This window comes from Condylura cristata, unplaced genomic scaffold, assembly GCF_000260355.1.
Source record: "Condylura cristata isolate star-nosed mole 26May11 unplaced genomic scaffold, ConCri1.0 scaffold00031, whole genome shotgun sequence".
Taxonomy (NCBI): domain Eukaryota; kingdom Metazoa; phylum Chordata; class Mammalia; order Eulipotyphla; family Talpidae; genus Condylura; species Condylura cristata.
This window is the reverse complement of record NW_004567132.1, coordinates 6,721,158-6,731,969: the sequence shown is the minus strand read 5'-3', so window position 1 is coordinate 6,731,969 and position 10,812 is coordinate 6,721,158. Positions and strand designations below refer to the sequence as shown.

Sequence of the window (10,812 nt, the reverse complement as noted above, 5' to 3'; positions counted from 1 at the left end):
GATTTTCCTTGTTCCCTGAGTATCCCCCAAAACAGCTTTTGGGGATGGGTAAGAGAAGTTTCTAATGTAAGCAGGCTCTGTGCCTCTTTGATGAGAACCAGCTAGAACAGGTGTCAATATTTAAAGAAGGTGGTATCTGAAGAATCATGCTAGAGAGGAACTTTGTTATGATGTACCTGGATTTTGGCTGTTAGAATATTTTACTGAATTTTAAAATCTGAGAATTGAGAACAATAAAAAGGACATTTTATCTGAGGTGGATGGGGTGGTGAAGTTCCTGGGAATCCAAGTGGCTTACTTTCTAAATCTTTGTCATGTACCAGACATTTTCCTAAGGGCCTACTCTGTGCTGAGGGCAGGTGGGGGCAGATGCAAATGACAAAGCCTCTGTTCTGTAAGCACTGACAACCCAGTGCTTGTCAGGAAGTGGCTTTTATGACATAAGTTACCATATGAAATACACATAGACAAGTAGTTGTTTCCAGTTGACACAATGGGTTTGCAGTTTACAATGTGTAGGTTAAACAGTTGTGCAAATGACCTATATTTCTTAACTATCTTTAGGTGAAAAAATATAACTTTCCACTACATGCATATTTAATTTATTTTTGACCAAACCTGAATACCTGTGTCTTTTTCACCTGCAGCAGCAACTGAAAGTTCATGTCTTGATTCAACAAATGTATTAAATGCCTACTATGTGTTAGGGAAGTGAAACAAAGTCACTTGAAAAATGATACATCCCCAGATGCATACTAGAAATAGTTTGTATATTGCCTACCAGACAAATAGTAACTCAGAGAGCTCATTTCTCAAAAGCAAGTAGTTCTGCTATTATATAACATCAGAAAAAAATTGTTAATAGATAATACAGATATTGTTTCTCAGCTATTTCTGGGAAACCAAGTTCTTCCTCCAAATAGTAAAAATGTAGTAGCAGAAGTGATCAGTGCTCAGACAAGTCCTTGCTAAAAGCTTAGAATTGTTGAAACCAGCAATGTGAAGCCAGGGCTATACAAAGCAGGGATAATAGTACGCATCTGTATGGCTTTGGCATGTGTAATTCGTGAACTTTAGGTGAACATGCTTGTGCATGTGTAGCTGTATCTTAGTGCTTTACGAATAAAAGCCACCCAACAGCAGGGACCACGTCTCATGTCTGCTCAGAGCGGTGCTCCATAAAAAAGAAAAAATAACAATTCTTAGGACCAGATTCTTCATTTTATAGGAACCTGGAGGCTTAGACAACTGACCTTGTGCAAGGGAATGTTTTTTAAAGAGAGAGGAAACAGGCAAATTGTATACAACCAGGAAAGAAAAACTAGAGATTTGTTTATCTATCATACTGCCAAAGAATGATGAAATAGGAATAGATATTTTCTACCAGAAAAGTTTCCTTCATTGAATTTGGCAGGGGAAAAATTACTGATGACTAAATATCAGGAAAAAGAGGTGTCAATTTTTGGAAAAAGGACTAGAATAGCCCCAGCTATGGGAATGATTGGCATACATCTGGAGTAATTGTGGGTTTAGGCAATTGTGGGGTTTATTGGAAACTGGCAGAAAAAAAAAAAACTGAGCCTGGTGACATGTTTTGATGACTACTTCTCTTTTGTCACCTACCTAACTCCAGAGCAGACCAGCTAATGCTATTGTGAACTAAGAATTAGCAAGGCCTTATGGTACTTGGTGGCCTGATTTGGTGGTCTGATTTCAGTCAGAGAGAACACAAAAAAGGAATTGCTCTTGTGGAAGTGGAAAGATTTTAAATGCAGATGTGGTTCTGCACAATTTTTGGTGGGTCTTTCGGTATGAAGTCAGTGACCCTATATCTGCCAAAAAGACCCAGAAGAGGTCACCTCTTGGTGGTTGTGGTGGCATGCATTTAAGAATGTCATTTTAACTTATCTACCACCTGATCTGTGTGGAATAATCTTTCTAAAGCATCAACAGTTGTGAAAGCAAGGGTTGGAGCTTTTTACCTTCATCTTTCATATCCCTCTAATGGATATATTAACTAAAAAACCCCACTACTCTCCCCATCTCCCACCCTGCCATCATCATTTCTACCACCACCATCACTACCACCACCACCATCACCATCACCATCATCACCACCACCATCACCACCACCATTACCACCATTGACATGGTAGCTATTGCTTTCTGAACAAACCCACTGATACAAGGAAAACTAAAACTTTCTGAAATAAGATGTTAATACTCCTTTTAGTTTTCTCATACAGTTGATAGACCAGATAAAAAAGATATGAGGTACTCTATTTCTCATTAGTAAATTATACTTTTTCATCAGAATGTATACTTCTGTGTATGTATATGATGCAACATCATTGACATTTAATCTTGATTTTTAAGTTCTCTCTCTATATATGTATTATGTATGTACATATATGTTTCAGGATAATTAAATGATAAAAACATAATAATAGCAAAGAGTACTTGTCCAAGTAATGGACTAACTGCCTATAAAATTTCCTTTTAGACAGTGAAGTCATAGCTAGAAGTTGGTAATAAGGCCATATGAAACCACTAAAATTCATTTCATTTCTGTGATGTTCTGTAAAGGTGGGGGGGGGGGAGGTAAAGAAGGAAGGACAGAGGGGAGAGAGAGAGAGAGAGAGAGTTAGAGATCCAAAAGCTTCCTCAGCCAAGTTGTTCTGTCTTTTATAAAACAACTTCACATCTGGACTGATAACTTGAATTCCACCCAGTGCCATTTAAATAGCCCAAGTTATAAACCTCTTAAACTTGGGGTTTATAATAGAAACACTGACAGAACCTTAACTATAGTGCCTCTATAGTAATGAAAGCACAACTATTTCATTATAGCAGTGTCTGGCAGGGCTGCTATAATTAAGAGTCTGTCAGCGTTTCCATTATAAACCCAAATTTTAAGAGGTTTTTAACTCACATTGTTTTAAATCACATTGGGCTGAAACTTGCGGTACAAAATGTTAGACCAGATGTGTCTGTATGTGTGTGTGTGTTGATTTGCTTTTCCTTTTATTTACCCCCTTTCCCCCCACTCCTTTAAAAGAGGCAAAAAGGTGAAGCTTGTTTTTAAGATTAGATATGGAAAAAATACATACAAAAAAATTATTCCCTTCTTAAAAGCAAAAGATTCATGGGGAGGGGGGCACAGAGATTGGTTAATGTAGTTTTTCTTTTTGGCTGCTTTGATTGTATTTTCTTCTTTTAGAAGCAACATTTAAAAAAAAGATCACTTGATACTGGGTTCTTAATACTGCTTTACTTAGAAGGTATTTGATGATGTAGGCTGTTGGCAAGGTAGAAATAGCTCACAGTGTGTTAATAATTGTTCAATTATTCTGATATTTTGGATAATCTTTCTGACCATCCTTGACGGGAATCACTTTTAGGTTTAAATGCAAGCATTCTTTAGGCTTTTTACCTGGTCAATGTCTAATTGCTCTCTGGAGGAAACTTACAGAATTTGGCTAGTTATGTTGGTTTCATTTATACAATTATAGGATTTATTCATTTATTCACTCAAAACCCTTTATTGAGCATCTACTGTGTGTTAAGTGTTACATTAGGAAATTTCAAATACAGCATTGGCCAGGTATCATTGCACAATACCTATGGGCTTCATGTCAGCTTTAGGGAGCTAAATTAAATATGTCATGGATGGCACTCCCTGGTGGCTCAGCAGGTTTAAGCACAGCACTAAGAAGCTAAAGCCACTTCCAGGAGTTCGATCCCCGCCTGCCCTGGAGGAGATCCACATGGCTCAGCAGACCTCTCCTGGCTGCTGGCTGCTCCCCTCGGCAGTGTACTTCGACGATCTGCCTGTTCTGCTCCCCACTCTCTCTGGTGAAGCCTCTCACCACCCCTGCACCTCTGGCCTGTACCCCAGTTCTGTATGCACAAATAAATAAATCTTAATACACACACACACACACACACACACACACACACACACACACACATATATATACTGTTTTAACAGTATCTCCTTGATTTCAAAAGGGACTTAGTGGGGAAGACTACTGTCCACCACCACTATCCTCCCACCATTAGTGACTTAGTAGTCACTAAGACCAGCCTAGAGGAAAGTATAGATCTATTTAAGCAGATTCAGCTTTTTCCTTCTTTCCTTTTCCCTTCCCTTGCTCTTCCTCTCTCCTGTCTCTCTTTTTCTCCACAGGTCCACCCAGGTATGTGAAATAATCTGCCAGCCAACAAAAGACCGAGACTCTGGAGAAAAGACACTAATGTTCCCACAGGATCTCCCTGGGAGTGGGGGCTGGGTTGGGGGTGGGGGTACCTGTACCTTTGCAGAAGGTATAGATACTGCCCCCCAGGGGCTTCCTTTAGATCCCAGACTTTGGATCATACTAGTGTTAGAGGAGGAAGAGATGTTATAGGAGCGTGGCTGGCTGAGGGAAGTTGGAGAGGAGAGCTGGCCTCTCCACTCACCTTTTCAGTTTAGAGTGGTCACATAAAAACACACCCCCCCTTCTTCATGGACAACCTCCCCCCTACCTTTTTTGAAATTAATTTTTCTTTTGTCTTAACACCCTATCTTCCTGGCCCTCAAGAACCTCACTGAAACGCCAAACATATTCCTGGGGTAGAATCCAAGCTAAATTTTATTTTATGAAGATGATAGTTGATTTTCTATATTCTGAACTGCCCTGGGGGTGGGGGGAGGAAGGGGAGAGACAGGAGGAGGAGAGAGAGAGAACCAATTGTATTTATAACCATTCATTTAGTCATTCATTTATTTATCTTTTTGTCTATAAAGGTGTTTACCCCAAAGGCAGACAGTGAATATTTTATTCTAATTTTGTAGTTTCCATCGAGACAGACCTTTTAACCCTTCATTCTCCTGCTCAGCCTGAGTCCCTCGCGCCAGGAGATCCTCCGCACGAGGGCAGGGACTGTATTAAGTCTTCCCTCTTGGAGCTGTTTGTTGACCACATTCACGTTCAGAGCCCTGGAGCTAAAAGCACTTTACACCATAAAATAAAAGCACTGTCTTTTTTTCTAAAAGGTTACGTCTGGAGGCCACGCGGCTCATACTTCATACCGAAAACTACTGAAAGGACTATGAAATCCTCTATGATTTACACTCTTTCACTACATTAGGGTATAGATCTATTCGACTCTAAAAATACGGTGGGTTTCTAACCGACGTGAATATATGTGCATTATTTCAGAAAGTCTGTTAGAAAACTTGTCAACACATTATAAAGCATAAACCAGGACTTGGCTATTAAGTACGGAGATCAGAGGCAGAATATATACTGCAGGAAGTCCTGGGGAGTCTCCTCCGCGGGCAAGATAAAAAGGGGGAGAAGGGGAGGAGAGAGGTCGTCTGTTGGCCTGGAGTTTACACTCTATGTCGTCACCAAAGATTTGGGAAAGAGCCCAGAGAGCGTTATTACCCCCTCAGTGGACTCAGCAAAGGTTCTACAGCTCCAAATAAAGTTAACTGAACGGCGAGAAGATAATTTTAACATTGCCATAATTTATTACTTTCTAAAAGCCACTTTGGGAAAGGTAAATATAGGTATTATGTATCCACGTGTGCGTGTTTAACTTGACCCTTTACCCCCTACAAAACCACCTGCATCATTAATCAATACTTATGTAATATTCTAAACCTCTTAAAAAAACACATTTTTTATTTCTTTAAACACACAAACACACACACACACACACACACACAAACCCTCCCCTCCCCCAGTTTTGGGCGCTTTAGCAAGTATCCGGCAGCGATGAAGGGAGGGGGTGTCATCCGTAGGGGCGAGCACTGGAGATTGGAGTGGGGGTCTGCCACCAGGAGGGATCAAATACCGATGCACAGCTTTGGTTTTCTAGGCTGGGTGAAATCAGGCTGGGGGAGGGGAAGCAGCGGAGGGCAGTTACTATTTCACTCTTGGCATTTTATGATGGTGAAATTAAATATATGTTAATGGTGGAAACGTTGCTGCTTACCACTCCATTGGCACTCGGGGAAAGCAGCTGCAAAACTGGGCTTTTAATGTATGTTTTAAGATGTGGTTTCGGAAGGAACCCCCTGGAATCTGAAACAAGTGCAATAACGTAGCAGACCTACTTGTAACTAAGTGCTTAATTTCCTATGATTTTTTTAAAAAAGAAAATCAATAAAATGTTGCCAGTTATTTATTGGAAATAACCACAGATAGCCGTCCTGATAGGGTGCCGGTTTTAGAGAGCACACAATTGTGTAATGAATTGTAATTCAGAAGACTGTTAAATGTGAGCCACAGAACCTTTCAGAGGTAATAAAGTCATTACTTTTTACACTACAGCCAACCCTGAAAAGCTTTATACACACCATTATATATAAATCACACGTATATATTTTCACAACACAGTCACCTATTATATATCTTCTCTATATGTGGACTTTTATGGATGGATGGGAAAATATTTAAATTTGAAAAGCTCTGTTCCAAAATAATCTGGCTCACTCTTGACACCAAAAGGGATTTTTATTTTATTTATTTATTTTTCAAAGGCCTCCCAGTTGCACCTTTTTCTTCCCTCTCCTCATCTCCTTCCTTGCAACCATTCTCCTTGTCCCCCGTTACCCCCTCCACTGCAGGGACATTCCTGTGGTCACTCTAAGACTAGCTTAACCAGAACCCACCCCCACCCCCCCAAAAAAAAATCGTAGAGGAATAGAGACGCTAATCTGCTCTGGAGAACTCATGAAAAGGGGGAACGGGTGTAACGCACACGCTACACAGCTTCACTGCAAGTGAATCTTTCTGCTTCTTAAACAGGATTTGAGTTTTTTTTCATCCTTAAACTGGAGGGAAACAGTAACAACAAACCACATTTACACAAACCCAGACCAGCCCACGTCTCTCCTAATGTTGAGCATCAACTCTTCATTTTCTTCCTTAGAGGGGCCCGAAGCATCCCCGAGCTAGGCAAGCCAGTCATTTTCTAAAAGGTCTTTGAAACTTTACTAAGAGAACACATGAATAAACAGCCGCTTGCTGGAGCGGCTGCGAGGTGGGAGCGCGCGTGCAAGACCCCGGCCCACGCTTAAAACAATAAAGCCCCCCGCCGAGTGGGCGAGTTACAAAAAGGGCGTCCTTTAGACTGAGGAGGGGTAAGAGAAGACCCGAGGGGCTGCAGAGCCCTCGGAGCGGAGGGAAGCAAGGCTGTTTGCTCTGCTGATACACACTCACACACGTTCACCTGCAGCTCGTAGTCTCGCGGGTCGCGGTAACCCGCCTGCACCCGGCACCCTCCGCACCTCCCTTGGACTTGAGTCCATTTTCCTCTACCCCCTGCCCTTCCGGATTTGGAATCTCAGCGGTCTCAGTTGCGGCGGCGGCTGAGGCTACAGGGTGGCGCAGGCAGGCAGGGAAGCTGGGAGGCGGGAGACGCTGGGGGACTTTGCAGGCACGTTTCTGAATAAACTTTCCAATCGCAGGGGGTGCTGTTGCTGTACATTTTACGTAAAACTGAAAGTATCCCACGCCAGAGTGAAGCCCGCTTTTTGACAGCGGTAGCGCGCGCGCGCGCGCTTGTGTGTCTGTATTAAAGAAACAGAGGTTTATTTTCCAACAGGTCTTCCTTAATTTCTCTGGAACGTACACAGAAAGCCCAGAGGGGCTGTGGGCTCCTGAATGTACTCCTTGGCCTGGGGCACCTGGGAACGCAGCACTAGCAAGAGCCGTCACCCCACTACTGTGGCCTCCCCGCTGCTCTCGGAACTAGATGCTCTCTCTTCATTCCCCATTTTCTTTCCCCCGGTAACAGCAAAGGAATAGTTGTGCTCTGCCCGTAAGAACCTCCCCCCCCCACCCCCCAATTCTTCCGTGCTTTTGCAGTTGCTCCAGAGTGGGAGGGGGTGTGTCATTCCCTGGGACCCGGCTCGGGGACCTCCCGCAGCGCCGGGAGCTCGTTCCCAGGGACTGGAACTACCGAGACCGCCCGGGCTTTGTCCTCTGGCCCGCGGCCGCTCGGTGAGGTGGACGCCTCGGCGCCTCCCTCGCCCCGGGCCCGGCGCTCCCCTCCCGGGGTCCAAACGTGCCCCGAATCAGGCTTCAGGTTCATTATTCCTTGGCCTCTTGCTCGTTCTGAGACCCTGGAGAGCCTCGCGTCCGTGCTTCCAGCTGCACTTAGACCCAGTCGCACCCAGGCGCTCACATCCTCGCACATCCAGGCGCCCCCCCCCCACGTACCCCCCCCCCCCGCCCCGGCTTAGCCTTAGGGGTCGCTCCCTCCTGGCCCGGCCTACACTCCCTCACTCGCCCTCGCGCCCTTTCTCTACGTCTCCGGGCTCCCGGAGGGCCAGACGCAGTTCTTCCGGACCCGCAACCCTCCAAACTTGGGGCTGGACTCAAGCTTTGCCGCGCGCTCCCTCCCGCCACCCCGCGCCCGCTGCGGAGCTGTAACTTGGCGGCTCAGCGCTCAACTTCGGGTGATTTTCTTTGCTATCCTCTCCTCGGACAAAGTTTCGCGGGCACAGACCCTGGCTCGCTCCTTCACTAGGCGTCCGCACGCGGGGAGCGAGCGCGGCGGCGGCCGCAGGGAGGGGAAGTGGGTGTGCGCACGGAGGAGGGTGTCCAGGAGCAACTCTACCTGGCTTCCCTCCGCCTGCGCTTCCCGGCCCGGGGCTGCAAGCTCCTGAAGCACTCTTGCTTCCTCCCCCTCACCCCCCGCTTAAAAAAAAAAATCTTTCATTTTAGGGTCCGCGTGCGGGCGGGTGGGGGGAAGATCTGGGCACACGTCTCGCTCCCCACCCCCCCAACCCTTTCTTCTTTCCGGGCCACGCCGCCGCCTCCTCCACGCTAGCTGCGGCCACTGGTGAGCCCGCTGCCCCAGCGCCCCCTCCCCTCCGCCGCCCCTCCCCCGGGGGCCGCGTCTGGCGTCTGCTGAGCCCCCCGCCCGGCACCTCCCCCGCCCCGCACTGGCCATTGGCTTGTCCTGGTCTCTTTTTCATGTCCAGCCCCTGATGTGTGTCCATTGGTGTGAGCTTCCCCTTCCCTCCTCCCCTTCTCTCCTGCTCGCCCTGCCCATGTTTTGTGTGTCTCTGTCCATCCAGACTCCTGACGTTCAAGTTCGCAGGGACGTCACGTCCGCACTTGAACTTGCAGCTCAGGGGGGCTTTTGCCATTTTTTTCATCTCTCTCTCTCTCTCCCTCTATCTCTCTTCTCTCTCTCTCTCCTTTTTTTTTTTTTTTTTTTTAAAAAAAAAAAAAAAGCCATGACGGCTCTCCCACAATTCATCTTCCCTGCGCCATCTTTGTATTATTTCTAATTTATTTTGGATGTCAAAAGGCACTGATGAAGATATTTTCTCTGGAGTCTCCTTCTTTCTAACCCGGCTCTCCCGATGTGAACCGAGCCGTCGTCCGCCCGCCGCCGCCGCCGCCGCCGCCGCCGCCCGCCCCGCAGCCCACCATGTCTCGCCGTAAGCAAGGCAAACCCCAGCACTTAAGCAAACGGGAATTCTCGCGTAAGTAACCCAATAATAGTAATAATAATTATTAATAATCACGAGAGCGCGCAGGACGAGAAGCAAGAGCGAGGGGGGAAAGAGGGGTGTGTGCATGCATTAAAATTTTTTTTTCAGGATAAAAACCTATAGTAGGGATAAAAGCGATTAAAGGGAAAACAAACCCTCATCCCAACCATAGGCGTATGTGTACTTTTGGGATAGCATATACCTTTTAATTTTACAAATTTTTGACTTCTCTTTCCTGCTCTCTGGTGCTTATTTCGCTTTTCAAAAAGAAATGCAATGATTTCCCTTTCAATTTTGCAAAATAATGAACAATGCTAAGGATGAAAACAACTCTCCTGCAAACCTCGGGGAGGGAGCTGGTGGAGAAAGGGGGTTGCTTTCACTCTACCTAGAAAAATGGGGGGGGGGCAATTAGTGCAAACCTAAAAAACAATTCCCTGGAAGAAAAGAGGTGAGACTGGCCCTCGGACACAAGCGCGCTCGTGGTCAAGTGTGCGCAGGGAAGAAAGTAGACATCTCCACAATAGTGAGACTGTGAGACTGTGGGAGGGGGTCTCAGGCACTCGAGAGTCGGCGGAGTCTGGAGAGGGGCAGCAGCCGCGAGGGAGAGCGGGACGGCTAAGCTGGACTGGAGGCGCGGCCGGCGCTGCCGCCTTTTGTTCCGGCCCGAGGTGGCTGTTTGTCCCGCTGCCTTTTGTGCCAGTTCCTCGAGCTTGTCCTCAGCTCCGCCGTTGCCGAAGGGCGAGAGCGGGGGCCGGGGGCGAGCGGGAGAGGGAGGGCGGGCGCCCGGGCCGCCGCTGCCGCTGGGGTTGCGGTTGTTTGCCCCTCCCGACCGGACCTTAGTGCAGGCGAAAAGACATGCAAAATGCAAGGCAATGCAAGGCAATGCAATGCAATGCAATGAAATAAACAAGACAAGAGAATGTAAAATGTCTTTCTCACAACTGAAGTCAAACGCTCCGCGGGCGGCTTTCTGCCTCTCTCTCCTCTTTTGCTTCTCCCCCTCCCCCCGGCAAAAATCTCACAATCTCTAATAGTGGTGAAAAAATACAACCCCCCCCCCTTCCCCAAAACCTCTTTAGTTGAAAACTTAGAGTGCTGGCGGCACGGAGAGAGAGCGAGGAACTCCCTCCTCTTACTATTTTTTGGAAGATTTTCAAAAAAAGTGGAAGTGGATTTTGATTGGGAAAAATCTCGTGTCTGAATGTTTACAAGCACCGCGTGTGCGGGTGCCTCCTGCCAACAAACAGACAGAAGACCGAGCGCGGAGAGGCAGTCCGGGAGCGGGCGGCGGCGGTAGCCGGGCCTCG

At 46.6% G+C, this 10,812-nt stretch overlaps 1 protein-coding gene across 3 annotated transcripts in view; it reads left to right on the top strand.

Annotated features, from left to right (window-relative positions):
- Positions 1-9,205: 9,205 nt before the first annotated feature.
- BCL11A (B-cell CLL/lymphoma 11A (zinc finger protein)) overlaps positions 9,206-10,812 on the top strand; it is a 98,125-nt gene continuing 96,518 nt past the window's right edge. For all 3 annotated transcript variants that reach the window (XM_004691422.1, XM_004691421.2, XM_004691418.2), the window contains exon 1: positions 9,206-9,493. In XM_004691422.1, coding sequence (XP_004691479.1) covers positions 9,439-9,493 — 55 coding nt within the window. In that variant the 5' untranslated portion in view covers positions 9,206-9,438. The remainder of the gene's footprint in view (positions 9,494-10,812) is intronic.